We start from the raw sequence: 24,036 nt of genomic DNA, 5'->3' as shown, positions 1-24,036 counted from the left end.
ACATTTTCTATTAGCTTTTAACGACATGCAAATTAAATCTTTACTTTTCAACAACACTGTTTCCTTTTTGTTCGACTTAAGTGCCATCATGTGAAAACACGAATATGTGAGATGTCAACAACAGACGACATGGCTGCCAGTTGTATGGAACTTTTCTGTCATTCGAAAGAGCGTCTGTAAATTACGAAGCAAGATGTCCAAGTTAATTGTACGTATATACCAGGTGTAGCTGTGTTAACGAGCCCATCTTTACTGTGCAATCAGGGTACATCTCTTAGTTTTTAACGAATTCCTAAGCATGGCGACTGAGATGATGTGTTCATGATTCAGCTTTATTTTCAGCTAAATCACAACAACAACAACAACAGTGTCATGTTCATGATGTTGAAATGTACTTAGGTTATGAAGGTAGTTATTATTGAAAGAGACGAAAATATTAACGTGAACCAAATGTATACGACATGGATAAATTGCTTTGTTTCACTTTATTTTTTTCATGAGCAACAAGGTGTCAAACAAAGATACGCATATACAACTGAATTAGAAGAAGCCCAGGTGGCTTACAGAACACTGATAGTGTTATATATTTCTCCTCATGTTTTGGATTATTGTAGCCATGTAACCAATTTAAACGGTCCTCAACTGTCACGTTTAGTCTTATTAATTTAAACACAGTGAATTGGCCGTATTTTTCCAAAGCGCGTCCCTGTCAGTGCAGTGTTTTTTTGGGTTTTTTTTTCACTGAAGGTCATGTTTTGAGCTGCTGCTGATTGAAAAAGAGAGTGATTTACGTGCAAATGCATTTTTAATATATTCTATACCTTTTAAAACTTTCATTCCTCAAGGAGTTGAAGCATTACATTGTCATTATTATGTATAAACTTGCCACTTTTTTGGTGATGTTTGTTTCATTAGCTATGATTGTCATTGACAGGTTATTCGTGTTCAGTCTGCCGATCATGGCACTAAAAGAGTGGAAGTGAAGGCCTCAGAATCAGTGGCATCTTTTCTTGATAAAGTATGTATATCTGTACTTAGAACTGAAATTGAAAGTCTAAATGGTTTTTGACAGCATATAACAAAAGACCTTGATGCATAATGGTTAATCAGAAGTAGGCTTGTAAGATACATTACTGGGCTGCAGGTATCTGTTAATTTTATAAGTTAATACCATTCACTGATTTTGTATATTAAACCTTTTTGAACTGAGCTTTGCATATTGAAAAATTCACATAGTATCATTTGACAAACAATGCCCTTTAATATTGTCTGTATTTTCTTGGTTTGTCTGTTCATCCACAGGTACAAAAAGAATTTGGTTTAGGAGATATAGGATGGAGTGTGTGTAAGGACAGACTGAAGAAGACAGGTGTTGTGCGTCACTCCAGAAGCCGATCAATAGATTCACAAGGAATTAAGTAAGTCTCTTTGCACATGGGCGCCGACAAATAGCCACTGAAAACCAGCCTTGGTGATTATTTTTGTGGCATTTGATAAGGATACTTGTATTTATGTGTAAGTGTGCTGGATGTAAAGTGCTTTACATGAATCAGGAAATATTTGAACACATAAATATTCAGTTTAAAAAAGTTTTTATTGTGTTCTTCACAGGAGTCATTTTAAATTGTGCCGTTGAGAAAAAATAAGTGAGGCTGCACACTGTTGCAAAAACACTTACTCAAAAATATGATTTATCACTGACATTTTTAGACTTTACTGGGGTACAGGTAGAAGTGTTTTGCTATATTGTCAGACATGGAGACATGTTGTTCCTGGTGACAGGGACATCAGCTGTCAAATCAAAGGGAGATGAGGTGGCTGATGGAGCAGGTATGGAGGTAGATGCCAAACCAGCTGTAACTCGCAGGTTCTCAAATGATGTGGCGCTCGATGAGGTGGACAAGTTTTTAGAAAAACAAGATGGGAGAATTCACCGAAGCAGAAATGAGCAACTGTAAGTTGGAATTGTAGCAAGTGTATGTTTCCATAATACTGCAGAGGGCTTCAGAAAACTTTGTGCATGTAGTACATGAGATGTAATACATGTAATTTATTTGTCTGTTTTACTTGCGTTTAATGTATATGCAATTTATATAATATACACGTGTAAACCTTTGTGAATGTATAAGGATCGATAATGTATAGATCTTTTGCTATCCATGATGTGGCTACAATACTGCCAAAGTGGCTTTAATCAATTGATTCTTTCATGTTTTTCAAGAGAAGAGAAATAATACGCAATATCAAGACCAAGTGTTTCCACTACTGACAGCGTTTCAAGTTTTCCTTGCCATTTATACATTACTTATTGAATGTTTTCAAGAAGTATGGTATGGGTTATTTTTCAGATGTCGACATGGGCCTTCAGGGAAGTGTTTACATTGTGTTCCACTTGAGGTATGGATATTTCAATCTTTGATAAATAAAAAATCTTCCAGCTGAAATGTGCATAACAGTTGTTTGTAAATACTGTAGAAACGAGTAGTGTTTTATTATCACATTTTAGATGCATCTCATATGAAATATTGAAAACCTTTGAATATTGTGGAATAAGTTGTATAAGTAAGAGAAAAGAAGACATTTATTTAACCTATACCTTAAATGAAAGAGCTATGCAAACTACATGTATGTAGAAATCTAATTTTTCAGATTTTTACATTTTTTTGCAAGGGAGAAAAACAGTTTTAAACATCATTTGTATTTTCTACAAAATCCAAGGCACATTGAAAGTCCCGCCATGCTCTAGACTTGTCCAGTGAAAATCCTCCTTTCTTCCTCTTGAATATTCATTGTTACCTCACTCTGCTGAAGGTTTTACTCCTACCGTATTATTAACGTGCATTTCTAGTCTTAGCGAAATCGTCTCAGTATATCATGATAATCGTGGATTTATAGGCTTGTGAAAGCCAACTCTAAAACGGAAGAGTTTGGGATGTACTAGAGAGGTGCATGCCTACATGCCTGGCTGTAGGCTGCCAAAATGTGTCTGGAATGCCATGCCCTGAAGAGCTCCTGGGCAAAGCTAAGCACGATGATGTACATGTATGTAATCTGTTATAATGGCCGCCTGAAGGAGTGTTCTAAACCTTTGATGTTTAATTATTAAATACGCAAATAACAAGCACTGCTGGCAGAATATTGAGATACTTGGCTTAACCTAAACTGTAGCTCTTTCATGTATGGTATAGGTTGTATAGATGTGTTCTTCCCATTAATTTTACACCACGTGTCACCTGAAGAAGTCCATGTATTTTATTAATACTCTCTTATCAATACATTAAGTGCACACATAACATTATGTCCATGAAAGTTTGTTTTTTGTTTTGTTTTGTTTTTTTCAGCCTTATGATGAACAGTTTCTCAAGAGTTGTGATCCTCCCATCAAGTTTCTGTCATTTCATTCATACATAAGAAAGATCACAGGAGGGGTGGACAGGTGTGTATAGCTGTATTTCCAGCGCTCGAATTAGAAAATCTCCTGTGGCCTGCAACCGTTTTCCAGTCATAAATTTTTAGCAGGCCAAATAGCAGAAGACCTGCAGTTTTCAAACATGGCCAATTTACTAGTTCAGTTAAATTAAACATTGAGGTCTATTTCAACCATTTCTGATATCTGCTTGCCTCAACGTTTAATCATTGAATTCCAAAATCTAGTCAGCTCGTTGCGGAAAGCACTTTGCTGAACGAAGTGGGCTTTTAATTTCACTATAAAGCAGAAGAGAATAGGGCCTTCTCACTTCTAAAAATAATATTTTGCAGTCATGGCGAGTGTGGTCTACTAAAATCTCAAAACCTCGTGCCAAAAGATATGGAAATCAATCTAACAGGACCAGGCAGCCTTAAATGACAAGTTTAGTGATGCTTTCATCAGTCATCTTGGATTAAAAATAGGCAGAACGACTTGCCCTGTCATTTGAACATGAAAAGTCAACTCCAAAGGTTTCAGTCAAGGCTTGCAGGTTTCGTTTATCATCTCCGCAGCTGTCTCATACTCTCGTTATCCATGTTTTCTGCCTGTGGCCTGAGATACAATCTGGATTTTGAAGCGAGAAAAGTCAGATTTTCTGCATATAACTTGTCTGATTTATTTAATGGATTTAAATGTGTATGAGTTATTCAAAGGATCATGTTATCTTCAATCGACACAAGAAGTTGATTCGCTTCTAGTTGACTTAAAACAGAAGTGCATGGCCACGATAGGAGCGCATTTGTGAGCACAGGAGAAGGGAGATCATTTTTGTTGTTAATTTACTTTCAGTACAGAGTTATCTCTTGTAAGAGCTCTCTGTGGTTTGCAACCAGTGCGAATGGTATTTCCTGCGTTTTTGGTGAAAAATGAAGTTGTTGTGTCTTTATCATGTGGCCAAAAATTAGAAAGCAGAAGTTATAGTTGTCCATACATTGACATCTCACTCTTGGCCTTCGATTTTATTTGTTGATTTTTTTTTTGGCAGGCCTGTTTTAAGTTGTCCTGCTATCTCAAATTTTCAGCGTGCTTTTCACCATTCGCAGGCTGCCTTTTTTTAGCCCTGATATCAGACAAACTACATGTTGTTTCCTATTGTAGAGTCTTGTATATCCCAAATTATTTATCAAGCTTAAAATTTGCAAGTCTTAATGTAAAACATAAACAGTTTTTGGAATACTGTTGGCCCTTGTCTGTATAGACTGTACTTGACTTACATTTTGCTTTCAGGACACAACTGTGCATTTTACTTGATTCTGAAAGTTCTCTTGATCTGATTAAGATGTTTTAAGGTTTGTTGTTATGACTTTTGGACCCAGCTTTGTTTTATTGTCCACATGTTATTGTGTTTTTTTTTTTGCCAGGGGAAAGTTTGCCTCTCTAGAAAATATCAGTTGTAGAATCAAGCCAGGTTGCAAGGAGCATCCGCCATGGCCTGGGGGAATCTGCACCAAATGTCAGCCCAATGCTGTTACATTGAACAGGCAGGCAAGTAATGGCTCATGGCCTAATGTTGGTCAAGGATGCCATGGAATTACTTTCTTTTTTAGACCTATCTATTAGAAGAAGTAATAAACACCCAGTTAGGGTCACAAAACAGTAGAAACTATTTTAAGTTATCTACATGCAAACAGGCCAGCCTGTGGCTTAGAGGAAGTCTTTCAACAGTGATGTGCACCATATGTTGTTGAATGCAGCTTTACAAATAATAAGACACCGCCAGTGTGGAATACTTGCGTACTGTTAATATCTGCTGTATGTGATTATCATTTCTTGTTACTGGTTGTTTGCAGACATACCGACATGTGGACAATGTGATGTTTGAGAACCCAGCCATAGCAGACAGGTTTTTGAATTACTGGCGGAGGACTGGCAATCAGAGACTGGGAATTCTGTATGGTCGTTATGAGCCTCATAAAGACGTACCCCTCGGTATTAAAGCTACCGTCGCTGCCATATATGAGCCGCCACAAGTAAGAATAGGAGTATCTTGTCTCATCAGTATGATAGATTAGGCCTATGTTTGTTTTTTTCTTCAAGTTTTAAATTGCATGTGTCTATTAAATATAACAATAGAGATTCATTGTAATTCAAACACATGTATAAAACAATTTTGGAAAGGAATTCATGTATTGTTTGAATAAATTATACCTTGTTGAACCAGTAAGATTATTTGTGCCTGTACACGTATTTTGTGCAGAACCGGGAAACAGTTCAGAATATTTACCATTATATTTCTGCTATATCAAACCACTGAAATATAAAGCTTCTAACTTCTCCTTGAAACTTATTGCCTGTCAATTGTCTTAAACGAAAAGAACACATTTATACAACCTATACCGTAAATGAATGAGCTATACTTAATAGCTCATAGTATAGGTTGTATAAATGTGTTCTTTCCTTTTAAATCTTTTTGAATTAGTCTAAACCATGAATAAATTTGACTACATACATAGTGCATGTTGTGGCATATTAAAAGAATGTTGTTTGATCTGGACAGGTTATTGAACGATTTCTGGAATTTCTTAGGTGCTTTAACAACACATTTTAGTCTTCAGTATCTTATGAATAATGTTTACCAGTTGCATTTGAAATTATAGTTTGGTAGTCAAATTTGTTAAGGATTTAGGAAAATACATTTTTTTTTATCAGCACATACAGTAGTATGAAGAATTGTTTATGTTGCAAGCCTGAGAGTGCCTTAAAAACCACATTAGCAGTGCATTCACAAGCAACATTTGTTTTTCCATGTTATCATCAGGTGTGTACAAACAACAGAATACAGCTGTTAGATGAACCTCTAGCAGAAGTGATCAAACAGGTGGCAGAGAAACTGGGCATCAGTCCAGTGGGCTGGATCTTCACAGACTTGGTGGCTGAAAACCTTCAGATGGGCACTGTGAAAAACATACGTGGCAATGTGGTTAGTTTCAATCCTTATGTGTACAGCAAATGACCTAAAGTTTCGCATGTGGGTTAGTGTCGTTTACTTTCGCACAATCTGAGTTGGTGGCAAGATGACAGAAGAGAGTGATTAATCCCCCCGCCCATTTCCCATTGCCCAGCATGGCATTCGACATCTCTGGTTGCTAATCCTCACCACATGGGGTCAAGTCACTGACAGTGAGGTGTGCCGGTTCCTAACTTGTAGACTTACATGTACATGTCTAAATATACCCATAATTGGAATCAGAGAAAGTATTTAGACAGGAGATGGCTATTACAAATCTTTCAACTCCAAGTACTCTTTGAAAGCATGACAACACAAAACAAGGAATGTACATGCTCAGTGTACACTGCAGACAAACCGATTATTCAGGTTAAGCCTACCTGGAAGTCGCCTCACACTGTTATTTGGTGAACCATTGTCTGCTGAAAGCCCTCAACATGCAATGAATATGTGTACAAATGTATTTTAGCTACGAATTTCACTGAGAAATACCTGTGATCAGCTTCCCGTGTCCATGTAATTCCAATTTAATATGTCAGTCTACACTCACATTTTTTTAATGGTCGGATCTGTCCTCCTGTTGCAGGACAGTTTCTTTTCCCGCGTTTTTATATTGGGAACCTCCATTAAACGTAGAAAACATACGCAAGGCTTCCGAAAACCACCACCATTTACTTTACCCCTTTTCAGTAGCACTGTGTGCGAGTTGGGCATATCAGGAGACAGGATTTGTTTGAGTTATCACATTTGGAGTTCGCACGATGACATCACTGGTTTTATCAACAAAATGATTATGATTTCTTGTATACAGTTTTGCCCAGTCGTCATTTATGTGTCGTCTGCGACAGATTATTATTCAGCCTTTCGCTAGCAAATATAATGTGATTGATGGGTAGACACGTTTAAATTTGCTAAATTCTGCTATTCTTATAAGGAGAACCTTGCAGTTTAAAAATGGACATTTAACATGACACTCTACATGCATACTAGGTAGTCACGCTGAATCTCCACAGAGTTTTTTCCCAAATTCTCATATATCACAAAGTAACTATAATGAAACAATCAATTTGTTGCGAAGTGCATGTACTAAAGTTATTATGATTGAAACTGAGGAAAACATGAACTGTTGGTGGTAGGAGCGTAGACTAACTGCTCAGTTCAACTTATTTGTTACATTCTTAAACTGTGAGTTTATAATCCCCTGACCACCCCTGATGCTCTGCTGCAGCGCTCAGTCAGTGACTACCACAACCATCACAGTGAATCCTGGGATACACTTTCCAAGTCCCAGAGCGAAACTTTAGGTCAGTCGTCATATGGTTGAAAAATTGTTGAGCACGACGTTAAACCCCAAGCACTCACTTTAGGTCATTTACCGTATAAATGATGTGCAACCAGTTGATTTGCATTCATCAGTTCATCATTGTCCAAGCTACATTGGTTACCTTTTTTGGTAAATCATTGATCACAAATTATATTGTGTTTTTGTGTTCAACTTTTATAGAAATTTTACACTGCATACAAAAAAATACTTAAATTTAACACTGTAGAAGTGTTACTTAATATAATTCACTGTTTATAAGTGATACTTCACATTTGATTTGCAAATGGATGCTAAAATCTGTGCATTGGGTCATAATTAAAGAACAGTTGATATGAACTGCCTCAGGGTTCTCACAAAGTTGCAAACCAGTAATGAAGTTGAGGTTTCTTCCAATAGTGTTAGCAAGGTACTTGCTAGTTTAGCTGTTATTTGAAATTGTTCTGGATTATCTCTGGCTTTAAATATTCTTTCTCTTGAACATTTAATTGACTGAAATATAATGATACCATTCCATTTAAAACCTTTTGACAATATCTTACTTGAACAGGACACCCACTTTCTGAGTGCTGAGGAGTGTATCATGGCAGGGGAATTCCAGAACAGATTTCCAAACCCTTGTAAATTATCATCAGAAGGTCATTTTGGCTCAAAGTTTGTTACAGTTGTGGTAACAGGTAATCATGCTTTGTAACTTTTTTAACAAATTTAAATTAAGGAGGCAGTGTTGTGATGGGAAATATGTAGCTTATTCTGCATGCGTTTGTATATGGGATTTTGAGAGCATTTGGTTGACGTGTTCTGAAGCTAAATGGTGCGGTTTATGAACAAGGTATAAATTATTTACTTATTTACTCAAAGATGTAACTTTTTTCTGTAAGGTGTTATTTCGTCGGTGGTAGAATTCATTAAGGTGTTATTTTTTTGTGGTACCATTCTCTAAGCTCAGTTGGTTAGCACGCTAGCGCAGCGTAATGACCCAGGAGTCTCTCACTAATGCTGTCGCTGTGAGTTCATGTCCAGCTCATGCTGGCTTCCTCTCCGGAGGTAAGTGGGAAAGTCTGTCAGCAACCTGCGGATGGTCGTAGGTTTCCCCCCAGGCTCTGCCCAGTTTCCACCCACCATAATGCAGACTGCCGTCGTATAAGTGAAATATTCTTGAGTACGGCGTAAAACACCAATCAAATAAATAAATAAATAAACCATTCTCTAAGGTTTTATTTCTTCCATGGTACTGCACATTGCCTTGTCTTATTTCTCTGCCTTTTAGATTTTAATGGCCAACAGCAAAGTAAAGCCCAGCTGAAAATTAGATGGTCAAATTTTACTGAAAAAGATATTTGTGACCCATGGTGGAAACATTGGCTTCCACTAGTTACCCATGAAGTTTGAATATTAGTGATAGTTGATAATTATACCAATTGACAACAAAACATGTGTTGTTCATCTGTCCCATTGTAGGTGACAACACAAACCAAATTCACTTTGAGGGTTACCAGGTGTCAAATCAGTGTATGGCATTAGTTCGGGATGACTGCCTGATCCCCACCAAAGATGTACCAGAGCTCGGCTATATCAAGGAGTCCAGCAACGATCAGTATGTGCCAGATGTATTCTATAAGGTAACAGCTTTAAATTGTTTGGTTATAAAATCTAAAATAAATCAAATGATTATTAGCAAAAAGAGCTGTGAACTGGATGGGGATTAATTCTTCAGTTTCACTTGACTTACCATATTAGTACACGAGATGTGTGGTTTAACCACTCAGTTTTAAGGAGAGCACAATGAGAGCTTACTGATACATATATATAACAGGTTAATGCAAAAAGCCAAAATGCAAAAAATGGTAATGCCAACATTTCTGCTTACTGACACCAGCAGATGTACCAGTAAGAAATCTGTCATAAATATTTACACTTCATAATATTGGTTGCAGTAGTTGGGCCAAGACCAAGGTATGCAAAACATGAAGTGACATTGTGCATGTGTGTAAATTTTGATAAATATTTTTCACTGCTAAATAATCAGAAAGTTGCACACTGGAGATGCTATGAAGATAAAGGTAAAATTTCTAAAATTGTAATTAATCTTTTTTCCCCAGGAGAAAGATAGTTATGGTAATGAGGTGACCCAGTTGGGCAGGCCATTGCCTGTAGAGTACCTGCTGGTAGACTTTCCTGCTGCATTTCCCGTAGAGCCTCAGTTCACTTTTCCTGTCTGTGATTCTATAAAACCATTCCCTGTGGAAAACAGGACAGAAGTCGGGGAAATACAGGCACAGTATTCCTTCATAATATCAGTGTTGTAAATCTTTAGTAATAGTAATTATTAAGTAGTCTTGGCACCAATTTCAGTGGTGAAAACCATTGTAAAACTGCATTGGACTTATTTGCTGAAGAAAAGAAAGATTTGTTCCTCTTAATATAAAGGGCTGTCTATGGCCATACGAGCAAGGGTTCCTTTCCATCTAAATTTTGTTTTTGTTCAGGTAAAATAATTTCCCCAATAAAATAAACACCCTGGTGTTCAGACAAGAATGCGCTTGCATCACATAATGTATGTATGTGTTTTAAATCTAAAGTGAATTTTCCACAATATGGATGCAGTACAGCAGAGATCAGATTAAGCTGTAATTTATTCTTAAGTAATTTATGTATACTTTCATGTGAACTTTATTAGTTATTATTACTGCAAAACACACACTTGTTCGTAAATTGTTCATGTGTTTATTTATTGGTTAATTCCTTTTTAAGGATTTTGGTGCTTTAATCCACTACATGCAACAGTTTGCACCTGATCGTTTTCTGGAAGCCATGACAGATTTTCACCTACTGGTTTTCCTCAGTACATCAGACATGTTACCGCTTAAGGTCAGTTCTTCAACTATGCTTTCTTTAATATATTAACAATTTTTAGTAATGAGGACTCCACGACATTATCTCAAGTGGTGCAGTCTGACTTTAAAAGTAGACTTGTGGTCTCATGGTCTTGTATGTTTTTTCTGTACAGAAGACCATTAACTCAAATACAAAATGACATACATTTATAATGTTCAGCTTGTAATTTATACAGGATGTATAGAGAAGTTTACTATTAGACTCCTTTTGCAACATTGGCACAGTGGTAGGTGTTTCTAGTTTGTGGCATTGCTTTTGTATTAAATCACTTTATAGTTACTCGTACATGTAATTAATTAATTTATTTATTTATTTGAATGGTGTTTTACAATGTACTCGAGAATATTTTACTTATACGACAGTGGTCAGCATTATGGTGGGAGGAAACTGGGCAGAGCCCGGGGGAAACCAACGACCATCCGCAGGTTGCTGACAGACTTTCCCACATACGGCCTGAGAGGAAGCCAGCATGAGCTGGACTTGAACTCACAGCGACAGCATTGGTGACAGGCTCCTGGGTCATTATGCTGTGCTAGTGCGCTAACTGAGCCACAGAGGCCCCCATACATATTAAAGTACAGTTCATATACTGAACAGATTTGTGAGGTCAGCAGTTGTTCAACATTTTGTACGTACTTTAAAGTCAAAGAGAGCACCCGACTAATGTTTATGTCCACTGATAGACTACCATTCAAAATATCTTAAATCGGCATTTGAGCACATCTCCATTATCGAGAGCAAGGTAACGTAATGTTTACTCTAGCTCTGTAACATCGAAGGTATTTTCCATACAATAGTCGAAGCAGTAGCCTATGGCAGTTGTGGACTTCGGCGCTGAAGGCCCAGATGATACATATTGTTTTCTCGCAAACTGAGTATACTGGAAGAATGTTTCTTCCACTGCTTGAACTGTTGATACAATAGGCCTGCTATATCATTTAGAAGGAACTCTTTAAGCCTGTCGCTGGATTTTATGCTTCAGTTTTGAAGCAGTGTCTTCTAAAATGAATGCAGTGCTGACCTATTGCAGACGTCGAAGAAAGCACCTCGTCATGAACATGGCATCTCAACAATTTTACTGCATTTTATAAAAGAAAACAGAAAAAACATCCATTGTATGCAAGAAAGACAAAGGAGCAAAATTTAAGTTTTTCAGTTGTACTAAATTCAGAGAAAAATTATATCATTTATATATTTGGATTTAAAAAATTTTAAGCATTGTCCAGTGAGATGTCATCTTCTCATTCCCATAAACTCTTTGGCATCCCTAATGAATTTTGCGTTGACTCTGGTATTTGTTATTCAGAAACTGCAGACTGAAAGCTAAAATGAATGACAAAAAATGTATTTGGGGAGATTTGGGGGTTTGAGCGAAGACTTCATGCTTCTCTCAGACATAATTTGTGATACCGTCTTTTAATATTACACAGCTTGTAAATGAACTGATTTTACATCTGTGATGTTCCATAAATGATACAGACCTGCCCTGCAGCACTTTGTGAAATGGCTATACCCGTAACTAAACCGTTGAAAACAAGCTCAAAATGATGACTGTTATGCAGTAGTTCTGTGTTGTCATAAGTCACTTCATGGAGTGAATGGGCAAAGGCTATGTTTCAGCTTAGGCTGAGCAATCTGACAGTAATGTGTTTGAGTGGATAAAATTCTCAACGTGGCTTGTCACAACTCCCACCAGCCATTTCTGTATACAGTGAAATCTCATCCAAATAATAAAGTATGATACATTTTAGAAACCTTGAGTATTCTGCTTTTGTTTGAAATAAGTTTTGGCCTGTCTTGTGTTTTAAGGACTAGACCAGGGCTTTTATACTGGCATAACTTGCTCATCAGCTTGCCTTGAAATGCAGGGAGACACCAAATCCTAAATAAACAGATATTTTTGGAATACCTTGTAGATTCTTTTGGGCTAACCAGATTCATTTTTATTTATGTACATCCATTCACATTGGAAGGAAAAAAGTCTGCTCATTTGGGTGTTTTATTGTATCATAAACAGGACAAGATCCCCATGCTTTTGGAAGCTGTGAAAACTAGAGATGAAGAGTTGGCTCGCAAGTTCAAGAAAACAGAGAATTGGGCGACTGTTGAAGAAATGATGGCTGCTCATGGTAAGGTGTTATTATGGTAAATGACCTAATGTTTCGCGTGTGGGTTTCTGTCGTTTTGCACAATCTGAGTTGGCAGCAAGATGATAGAAGAGAGTGATTAGCCTCCTGCCCATTCCATTACCCTGCCAGGCACTTAGCAGCTCTGGTTGCTAATCCTTGCCACATGGGGTCAAGTCACTAATAGTGAAGTGTGCAGATCTCCCGGCTAGTAGGCCTTCATGTACATCTCTAAAGATACCCATGAATGAAATTGAAGAAAGTATTAAGACAGGCAATGTCTGTTGGTCCAAGAGGTGACTGAGATTTATTTGACATGAAAGTTATAAAAGCTTTGTTTTGTGGTGGGTGGAGTAGTGGGGCTCTTTCTAACTACCCCCCACTTAAGTTTTATTTGACCTACCTGACATATGCTACAATGCTACATAGTGAGGAAAATCATACTAATTATGAATCTGCAACTTAAGACAAATTTTGTGGTGGAAAGGTGGTGTGTTAGACAAAGACTAATTAACATTACTTACGGATTTATTTGACATAAAACCTATAAAATTGACGTCAGATGTAAACTGTTGAGCAAGGTCTCAATAGCAAGAATCGCCATCTTAAGACAAGATTATATGGTAGAAGTACAGTATGTACAGATTCTAACTTCACACCCTATACACATGTTGATAGCATCCTGATGTTTGTCTGCCCATCCTGATAGAATCCTACATATACACTGTGTTGTGTGAGCGGGTTAACCGCTATGAAAATGCAGTGACAGTCCACTGAAAGTGACAACATATACATCCATTGTACATTGATGATGACTACATGTTGGGACAACACTCCAGAAACCATGATTTGCCAGTTTTATGTGGATGATGATGAACAGTTTGAGTCTGATAGAACTGTGTTAGAACACGCTTTTTGGTCATGTCTCCATTACTAGCAAGTTTTACACTTGGCTGACAGTTTTTGAATGTAGTTGCACATGTATATTGTTTGACTTACATCACATCAGCAGAAACCAGATTTAATCAAAAATCTTTGATTTGGCATATTTGAATAACATTGTAATGAATTTAAGTATCCACCATTTGGTTTCCTAGAGTTTTACAGGTTAAGACACGTTTACTGTTTTTGGTTTTATTGTGGTGTGAGTAAAACAGCTTGTGAGATGAAGTGGTGCCTTGGAAATGTTAATCTTAGTATTATCCATATGTTTACTATTTTCAGTACCATCACCTCCCACCTCTCGCCAGACGTCCTATGCCGGATCAGGGGGGTCCCAGCAGGCTTCTATAGGTGGAGTAGAAGCTAGTTGGACCTGTGCTCACTGCACCTACATAAACTCTTCTGACAAAACTACCTGTGAAATTTGCTCTTTGCCACGCTGAATTACCCCCCTTTCATACCGCTCTCCAGTGCCTCTTTTCCAACATCAACACAGTTTTTTACAGTTATCACCCGAGGAAGGTTTGAATATTCTGCAAGAATTAATGTCATGGAATATTTTCTGTACACCGAGTAAACAGTTGACATGTTGTATTGTGTATTAACTTCACAACATTTCAGGTTCATGTATTTATTTTAGAATTCACAAACTCCAAGCTTAGTAGAACACATGGATGTCTTAATTTCACTTAACTAACGTTAAACGGCTGTGATTAATTTAACGAAAAACAAGAGAAGAAAAATGAAATTCAGGTGCCAAAGAAGCTCATGTTTACGAAGATGTTTCCGATGACATTTATGAATGTTTCAGTCTGAAAATTGAGTTCAGTTGATCGCCGTTCTAAAATAATGAATTTTAGGGCATATTTAAGAGTGTTTTGATGGTAAAGTGGCTATGTGTGTCAAAGTTGACAAATGCCAGAATATTATTCTGCATGTTAGTGTATGAAGGATGTCCTAGAGTGTTAAATGTTCCATTGCATAGTTAAAGGTCCTTGTTCCCTTTATGTGTGATATATAATGTTAAATGTAAGTGCTCTCATCTCGTTTATCTCTCTTCAGGAGAACATATTTTTACCTGAGGATAAGCATTCTTAACAGTGCTATATTCATCTAGATCAGATCTACCTTGCATCAAATGAAAACCTCTAAACATTAGGGGGGGAAAAAAAGAAAGAAATAAACATCATTCATTCCCAGTGTTTTTGAAGACTTGTTTGTAAAAGTGATCTGAAAGTTTTAGAGTCACAAAAGCAAATTGGTATTCTTTTCTGCCTAGATCTTTAGTGTCTGGTGCTATTTGCATACAGTTTATGTACGAAAATCTGTTGACTCGTTCAAATTTCTAGAAAATGAAAGGCCCTGTATTTTCCTTGTTATAAGAAAATATTGAGTTTGAAGACATCAAACTTGCTAGGCAGAGCATCCATCCCAAAATGAATGGGATGCCTGCGTTTCATTGCCGGTGATGTGCTCAAAATTGATATGTAGCCCCTCCCAGCAATGAGCATAGGTGTTCAAACGAAGGTCTTTACAAGGAATTAATAGACTGCCCTGCTCTCACTTTGATGGATTCATGGTAACAAGCAGTCTGTGGCACACGTGGAGCCATTTGCACATTCTGGTGTTCATTGAAGGCGCCTTGCCTTCTATCAATACGGCATGGAATTTTGTGTCATATGTGGGAAAGTTCGTCAGTGGGCACCCCAAGCATCCAGGTATCTTGCAGACATAACCTAGGCTCTGCTCTGGTTTCCCCAGGCTCTACTCGGTTTCCTCCCACCATAATGCTGGCCGCAATGAAATATTTTTGAGTATGGCGTAAAACACCAATCAAATGAATAAATAAATACAGACTTATCTGAGTGTCGTGATGTGAAAAGTTCTTCAGTATGGTCAGTCAAACAAAGGTTTATAGGGAGAAGTTTTAGTCTTGATTTAATCAGTCAACTGTATGGAAATTGACTGGTAATTTTTTAAATGCACCCTAACCAGACTCGCATGTACCTCATGCAATATGCCTGCATAGTATTGATAAGTTTTAACAATTATCATGACATGGCAGGAACAGGCTAACTGTATTCCTATTCATCCACATTTATACAAAATCAAAGTTTTTCTCGTATTGACCCAGGAGTCTCTCACCAATGCGGTCGCTGTGAGTTCAAGTCCAGCTCATGCTGGCTTTCTCTCCGGCCGTATGTGGGAAGGTCTGCCAGCAACCTGCGGATGGTCGTGGGTTTCCCCCGGGCTCTGCCCGGTTTCCGCCCACCATAATGCTGGCCGCCGTCGTATAAGTGAAATATTCTTGAGTACGGCGTAAAACACCATTCAAAAAAAAAAAAAAAATCAAAGTTTTCAAAAAGTAGCAGTTGGTTAACGCACTAGCACAGCGTAATGACCCAGGAGTCTCTCACCAATGTGGTCGCTGTGAGTTTAAGTCCAGCTCATGCTGGCTTCCTCTCCGGCCGTACGTGGGAAGGTCTGTCAGCAACCTGTGGATGGTCGTGGGTTTCCCCCGGGCTCTGCCCGGTTTCCTCCCACCATAATGCTGGCTAGTACAGCATAAAACACCAATCAAATAAATAAATACAAAAAGTAGCATGAACTGGAAAATAACCCTACTTACTTCAATAGGATGTTATATTATCAACAAATCATGTCTGATAATAAAAATTTTGAAGTAAATGTGTGGCTAAAAATTAAACAAATGAAAATATAAAAATGTAGATTTAAAAACAAAGCAACACAGTGGATAAATACAACAATCGTTTATTTCATGAGCTTAGTGTTGAGTTATAAAGCTTGTCAATCACATTTGACTTTTTTTTTTTTTTTAAATATCAGAATTTTTGGTCACTCAAGTAATATATGTTTTTCTGTAAGTCTCTTGCCACAACTGATGCAACAGTTCCTTCATGAACAAAAGCAACCTGAAAACTTCTGATTGTTATTCCTCTTTAAGTTACATTGTTCACTTGGTGGATGTTGAAATCGGTCAGATATAAGTGTTTCTTGTATTCCAGTGTGAAACATTTATCATTGGAGCAGAATAATTTTCAAAAACAAATCTAAAAGTGCCTTAGAAGAAAGCCTTTGAGGCTATTGGGGAACCTTTACCACCAGAAGTAATTCGGCCCAAAACTGTTTAATGTATCGTTCACTTCTGCTTTTTGTGATGACGATTTATAGACAAACTGGTGACACAGGACGTGTGTTGCATGAGAACAGTGGTCAATGCCGTGCATTGAAAAAGGTTCCTTGTTACTTGATAAGGACACAAACATTCCATGTGAGAAAAACACTAATACACTCCTAATATCTCAAAGTTATGCAGTTCTAGGCGAAAAGAACACTTTATACACCGATTAATGTGCTGTGAAATACTGAACTTCTCCTTTATCCCACTGAAATCTTTGAATCACTTCCAGTCTAAACAAGTCGGCTTTAAGTTGTGTAAAAACACCATTCTCTGCTGTTGCGCTACCTATTTGTGGGCAAAACGAATATAAAACCGAAAAATTTCAGAAACGAATAAAAGAGTGCATTCCAGTATCAACAGGACCTACTTATTTCAGACAAAGAGAGTAGCCAACCACAGGAGAAAATGTTGGAATTGTTCAAAAGCTGCTCATGAAAACAAGGGTGCACACATGGGAGCTCATGAAGTTTCATAAAACGATGATGAGGTTGTTACATGTGAACGACTATATTAACCACAAGTTCTTCCTTACAAACCGTACAATTCATTTCACTGGGGTTGTAGAGATGTGTTTTGTGTAAGACTGGTGCAGGAGAAACAAAACAAACAATGCAGTAGTCTGGATAATAAGTCTACATTAAATTTTAATCTCAGGATAGAAAATGGTACTATTAAACCATCTGATTCAACTGATCTAACATCTGATTTTCTGTCTAGTTTGCAGATCCAAGAACAGAACAAACTGTCATTAAGTTGCCTCGAATATATTATACAGTACTAACCCTGATTCTTTATATGATTGTTTCTTAGCTTTTAAATACCATTTCAGGAAATATCTCATTTGCAGTAAAATACAATGCCTAGACCCATGTTAATATACTCATGCAGAATTCAGTCATAATTTGATTTTTAACCACAATAACCTGAGAGGATTGACACCTTTTGAACAATTTGTCACCAATCAGACTGGCTGTTAGAAAACAGCAATACTGCTCTTTGCGTCCATAAAAAGTCTTCCAAGCAGATTAAAACAAATTTCATGGGGAGACCCTTAACTGATTAATGGTAACAATTCCAGCTGATATTTATTAATTCGAAAATAGATAATGCTTCCCAGTTATTAAACTCTTTAATGTTTAGATTTTATAATTGTTGATCATAGCATGAAGGGTCCTCTCCCACAACCATGTAAAATCACACAGCAGTACACTGCAAATAGCATTTTCTTCTTGCCATTTGCAATGACAGCTTTACGAACTGTTCTCACAACACTGAAATGTATTTAGCTAGAAATTTGCACAAAGATAATAAACCAGGACATTACCTCCAGGTGACAATTTTGCGGGAATTAATTTAAATGGGCAAACTATGGTTCGATGTTCCGGAGGTGTGCATCATTTGAAGTTTTAACCCCAACCAACAGATCAAGTTTCATACACAGATAAGTCTGCCAATCTCCAAAGATTTCAAGGCAGAATGCAGCCACCAGATTATGTATTGTTAAATCGAACAGGTTTATTCCATTTTCAAGTGAGTCAGTATAGTCAGCTAACAATAAATGCTCAAGAGCTACATGTATAAAACAAACAGCACATGGACTGAGGTTCCGAGATAAAACTCAGAATAACGAAATGACAATACCTTCACCATAAAACAGAAACACTTTTAACATGCTCATTATAAAGAGGATATCATACCTAACACTGACATGCCAACATCTGTAATCACATCAGGCACTGTTCTCAAAGATCAGTAGCAACATCATGGCTGACCAAACTACCTTGGCAACATATTGGTTCTAGACTAGTGTTTCCACAATTGCTACATCAGATTTGATGTCACACCAGCCTAGCTGTGAGAGATGCGTATACTGCGTGCAGCCATGCATTCACCATGAAGCCACTATGATTCTATATATGTTTGAAGTTCAAATTTAACAGATATATTCAGCAATTTTTATAAGATTTAGTCTGAACTGTTAAGGGCTGAGACTGCCTGACTGGGACATGATGCTGGCCATTGATTCTTTGAGCCTTTTGCCTTACAAATACTCAAAGCCTTCCTTGCTTTAACATATTGGGATCTTGACTGTATCAAACACATCTGAACATCTATAAACAGACCAACAGACAGGCAGCTTGCAGCAGACCATAAGACACAGATTTTACATAAAATGACCTCTTATCATGACTTGCTTTTGGCAGCAGCTGCATCTTTTACTGAAATGAAGCAAAACATAAAAGCTAGTCATAATGGAGTAACAATAGCAGAAACCTGTAATGTTCCATCAGGATGGTGAGAAAATAACACTGGCAAGGTTATATTATTATTTTAGTGTTTTTAATTATTTCAGATACAGTATTCCAATTATGACCTTTACCTTTAGATGGTATGTTACCATTTTATACTATCCTCAACCTTTTCGCATATATGAAAGAGCAATTTTCAGTGCAATTTATACACATTTGTCAATTTCGGGGCTTCACAAAAAGTGAAATTTTACCAGTTAGCACAGAATAATGCCTTCAGCATATGCTTCAATAAACACCTTGCAAACATACGAAAAGGTTGAAGAATTCCAGTAGGTGACCTGTATACACCGTTTTAAATTTTATCAATTATTAAAATCAAGCACAAATGGATAACATCTTTTGCAGGTACATATACTGTATTTGTAGATAATTTTCTGGACTATACACCAGATGATGTATACTGTAAATCTTTGCTGGCATAAAAAAGGAATGTGAAACAGAGGACTACATATCACTTTCACAGTCAATCAAACCTGTATTGATTCGTAACGACTTGAGCACCTGTTATACATGTACTTCCAACGAGTTAAAAGCAGAAACATTATGTTCACGTATTTTCCCTCATCAAACTGCTAGTTCTAGATACTGACAGCTGTCAGTCTGCCCTGATCTCTTCCAATGGCATTATACTGTACATACATCTCAACAATGATTCACTGACAGTACATAAAGAATTTTGCAGGGTCAAATACAGCTTTTTAATTTGGCTGATCTCAAAATCTCATAATCTGGGATAAAGCTGAGGTATTGTGCAACTACTGGTATGTCTAATATTTAGGCTAAATATACAACTGAGTAATATGGATATTGATTAAGTTAAAAAAAAATTAACAAATTGCACCATTTAAATATCAAATTAATTAAAATATACACATTTTACAATTCCTCTTAATTTGGGTTTTTTGTCCTGTGGCCTTTAAGTTTGGCACCCATTAATGGTAAGAAAAATTGACTGCATGTGACCCTGTCTAGTGAGAGACCTACGTGTTTAAAAAAATTTATATGTAAACAACAGTACTTACTTTTCTTTTCCTCTTCTCTCTTTTTTGCCGCATCTTCCCGCTTTTTCCTGATGATGGCTAACCTGGCTAAATCTGCCTGAGCCTCCTCAGTCTTGCCCTGCTGGTGAAGTTCCTGATACCGTACCCTGGCCTGCTGCTTCTCTAACTCCTCTCTGTCAACACGAACACATTCATTAATAAATCAATGACCCGTGACAATGACAGAGCTACATTATATACTATTCAAAGAAAGTAGGGGATATTTCATATAAATGAAACAGTTGAACACTTGGACATCCGATGAAGGAAACAATATACAGGTAAGTTTAGTCATGATTTTATTATTGGTCAAATTTTTGGAAACTGAGTGACAAGTTTGAATTCAAATTTTGAAATGCGCCCCAGTCAGATTCATGTCCAGGTAATGCAAATTGCCTGCATGGTACTGGTGTGTTTTGACAATTGTCTTTACACCATGTCTATTGACAATCAAGACGTATCACTGTGCATTAACATTTCAAACAAACTTCAAGATACATGTACATTTGGTTTAAACCTGCTTTGACAGGACATGATATCCCAAGGGTTATATGGAGAAAAATAATATAACACACCGGTAGCTTCATTATAGATGAAAAATCTCACTCGCAAAGAGGATTAATCAGAGCAGCCTTGCATGCAGCTCTGTAGGGATGCCCTTTCCTGAACTTTATTTTCCCCCCTTTTTTCTTGAAATTTTTATCCCCTAATTAAGTAGAAGCTGTCTGGGACCTTCTTAATAAGGTAAAACTATGAATCTTCTTTGCTGTCATTTTGGAACCACAGCATCAAAAGAGTTTGTATTTTTGTTTTTTCACATGGTTGGAGCTGTTGCTGTGTGTATATATTGATAGCACTGTGAAGAGAGTATTCCAAGGATTGTTGCAAATACATTGGTGTTGCTGTTGGAGCTGCCGATTTGAAGAGAGCTGTGTATCCCCAAAACTAAGTTGAGCATCAGATATACTGTATTACACATTCAGTTTTCTAAAGAAAAATGGACTTTCAAAAGCATACAGAGAGGCCTTAAAATGATGAAAACACTGAATTTTTGGCTGATTAGAAATTAATCAGGCTTCATATAATATACTTAAGTGTGGTCCTCTAAGGTGGATGGATCACTCAGGATCAAGCACAATGTGTCACTTGAAAAATGCTAAACTTCAGGTGAAATACAGCATGTGTTTGTGTGGTGTCATAGTGTTGGTTACTATTGGAAAATTTTTCCACAGCCTGATACTCCCCTATAACAGCAAAATCTGCCAGATGACCTACAGCTTGGCAGAATTTTGCAGAACTTGTGATTCCTCCTTAATCGTACAGTCTTGTATACCCTTAAACCATTCCAACCTTCAACCCATTCAACCCCACCCAACCAACCTGCCCAACCAACAGTCTACAGGACTCACCTCTCTCTTCTGGACAATGATGGTTTGGCCCCTGCATCCCCTGTATCTAACTCTGTGACTTTTTTTGCCTGTTTCTTAATCCTGTTAGGATTTTCTATCGCTATAAGATGCGACACTCCCTTTGGTTTACTCTTTTGGAAAACAACAGAATTTTATGAATGTTAATATTAATATCACATTTATTTACACCTTAGGAAAAGTGATCAATTCTGTGCAATAATTACTATAACAAGATTATTAATTCAAGTATCTATTAAAAAAATGACCAATAAATATCCTTTTCGAAGTCTTGTCATGCATATAATAGTACATGTGCTTTTGGCAGTATACATACATTTGAGGAAATATCTTTAGTTTCAACACTTAATTTTCATCTCAGATTGATATTTGATGAAGTTAAAGAAATATATATTTTTCAAAACAATAACCTATTTCTTGCAATTCATATACTGAGATCTGTAGAGAGTCTGCTGTATCGTAATTTTAACACATGAAGTACTGACTTGTCACTCAATAAAATACATCCATAAACATTTTGGGGAAAATGACATTTGATCACAACTTACATCTTCATCACTACTTGACTCAGAATCTGAGTCTGATCCAGAACCTGATCCATCAGCACCTTTTGACGCTCCAGCTTCTTCATCACTTAAGCCTTGCTTCTTCTGATCAAACAAAGAAGTTTAGTTTTCAAGTATGGCAAAAGCCAAGCACAATGTATCTGTATCCCAACTGTATTGTACTGGAATCAAGCGTTATATTTAAATGTGAATGTCACTTGGCATCTCACTTTCCCAGATGAATGAACCATATTGCAAATCCACTATGATGTCATGACATTCAATAATCCAATTAAAACAAGTCAGTGACGTTTTAGCAAATTATAGGCTGTTTAGATATGTACACACTGATTCAATAGTCCAGTTAAAACAAGGTACATATTACATACATGAATACAAAATAATAAAACTATGTAACACAACAAATCATCACTATGTAATTTCAGCTTCAGATCAAAAACTTCTTGCACCTTAAATATTTAGGTTTCCAATTCTTAATTAATGCAATGACTGGTCCATTGGCACAATACCACTGTCACAACCATGTGGCAAACGCCTTAAGGATCGGGCAAAGGATCGGGCAAAGGATAGGGCAAAGGATAGGGCAACACCTCAATTTGATCTACAGGACTGTAGGCACACTATAGACTATGGTTTTAACCACTTAATAATTTACTCTCTTGGTGACCATTTTTTTTTAAAGAAGATACATGTATTAACTGTATTACAGACAATCTCCACAGAATACAAGAAAAAAAAAAAAGAAAAAAAGAAACGTAATATTGAAAGTCACTGCCTTCATACCCTCCATTCTCTCTTTTTTTCCTCCTCTTTCATTTGCCTGGCTAGCTCATCTTCATCTGTAAAATGACGCCTCTGGCCTTTGTAGTTCTTTTTACCTCGTCCGCCCCCTGTGTTTATGACAAATTTTAAACATATTATACTGTTGATTGCCAGTTTCAGTTAAATATCAATTTCAGTTAAGTGATACATGTATTTTTATAAGGCCATCTGACGAGGCAGGCCTTGAATTGTTGTTGGAGGTTGGATGCATACCATTACCTTGTTTCCTACTACCTTCCAGAATTGTCAGAATGTATGTTTATGCCAACTAGCTTAAACCAATTATTCTTATCCTGTCATGAATCCACCAAGTTCATACTATGTCCAAGGCACTTTGATAAAATACTGGGAATAATTAATATTTGAAAACCTATTGTTAGGAGTGATTTGAAATTGAAAATGTTAACTAAGTTAATAACAACAAACGTTTGCTTACATGTTTTAAATTTTATGTTCACAAATCTAGACCTGGTTCAAAGATCCGACTGTCAGTCATCTCCTTGTCATCTCTTTTGGTTTTAATGAACAGTCATTGTTTTTCTTTGTCAAACATATGGGTTTCTCGTTGATCAGGTTTTACAATAACAATTCGACACAGTATGGTTTTTGTGTGAATCCTTTAAAACTTGAATGTATAGCTATTCTTAATAATTATATTATTCTCAGTAAAAGGAAAAGAAACGACTGTATTAAAGACGCTCAAGAGGGAAGAAAATGTGCGACCACAATCAAAACACCTTCTCGATGGCGCTGCTTCTCAATAGGCTAATATTATAATCTTCCAGCTAATTTTCCCTAGCAGTAAATTTTAAATGAAGCATTAGCATACCTCAAAAAGAATCTTACCTCTCGGCATGGTGACAGCTGTGTGAACTTCACGAAAGAGAAGACGGAATAAACAATTAAGTGAGTTTATAATTTTATCACAGGTTTTCCTTCTTTCTTGCATCAACCAAAACCGGAA

The 24,036-nt window shown here is 36.9% G+C and overlaps 2 protein-coding genes across 2 annotated transcripts; one reads left to right on the top strand and one right to left on the bottom strand.

The window, feature by feature from the left end:
• Nucleotides 1–127: 127 nt before the first annotated feature.
• Nucleotides 128–14,897, top strand: LOC135475206 (nuclear protein localization protein 4 homolog). Its single transcript, XM_064755017.1, has 15 exons — nt 128–208; nt 935–1,018; nt 1,303–1,418; nt 1,754–1,954; nt 2,349–2,397; nt 3,342–3,436; nt 4,831–4,954; nt 5,260–5,439; nt 6,228–6,389; nt 8,288–8,414; nt 9,199–9,359; nt 9,840–10,013; nt 10,492–10,608; nt 12,653–12,764; nt 13,986–14,897. The coding sequence occupies exons 1-15, from the start codon at nt 194–196 to the stop codon at nt 14,144–14,146; spliced, it is 1,878 nt and encodes a 625-aa protein (XP_064611087.1). The 5' UTR covers nt 128–193; the 3' UTR covers nt 14,147–14,897.
• Nucleotides 14,898–16,459: 1,562 nt separating this feature from the next.
• Nucleotides 16,460–24,020, bottom strand: LOC135472499 (28 kDa heat- and acid-stable phosphoprotein-like). The gene is made up of 6 exons (XM_064752027.1): nt 23,919–24,020; nt 23,034–23,140; nt 22,233–22,334; nt 21,667–21,797; nt 20,240–20,391; nt 16,460–19,124 (listed from the first exon to the last, which is right to left on the bottom strand). Exons 1-6 carry the CDS (start codon nt 23,926–23,928, stop codon nt 19,090–19,092), a joined length of 537 nt encoding a protein of 178 aa, XP_064608097.1. The 5' UTR covers nt 23,929–24,020; the 3' UTR covers nt 16,460–19,089.
• Nucleotides 24,021–24,036: the final 16 nt, after the last annotated feature.

The sequence above is a fragment of the Liolophura sinensis genome, chromosome 1 (genome assembly GCF_032854445.1).
Source record: "Liolophura sinensis isolate JHLJ2023 chromosome 1, CUHK_Ljap_v2, whole genome shotgun sequence".
Taxonomy (NCBI): domain Eukaryota; kingdom Metazoa; phylum Mollusca; class Polyplacophora; order Chitonida; family Chitonidae; genus Liolophura; species Liolophura sinensis.
Note: the sequence above shows the minus strand (reverse complement) of the source record. Positions and strands in the feature narration are given on the sequence as shown.

Bases quoted from the DNA above. Each gene is read 5' to 3' on its own strand.
- LOC135472499 (XM_064752027.1), bottom strand. The intron at 22,335-23,033 runs GTATGAAGGCAG...TTGTTTGATCAG, and splicing joins AAAAAAAGAGAGAATGGAGG to AAGAAGCAAGGCTTAAGTGA. The intron at 21,798-22,232 runs GTAAGTTGTGAT...GTTTTCCAAAAG, and splicing joins AGTCAAGTAGTGATGAAGAT to AGTAAACCAAAGGGAGTGTC.
- LOC135475206 (XM_064755017.1), top strand. The intron at 9,360-9,839 runs GTAACAGCTTTA...TTTTTTCCCCAG, and splicing joins TGCCAGATGTATTCTATAAG to GAGAAAGATAGTTATGGTAA. The intron at 10,014-10,491 runs GCACAGTATTCC...TTCCTTTTTAAG, and splicing joins CAGAAGTCGGGGAAATACAG to GATTTTGGTGCTTTAATCCA.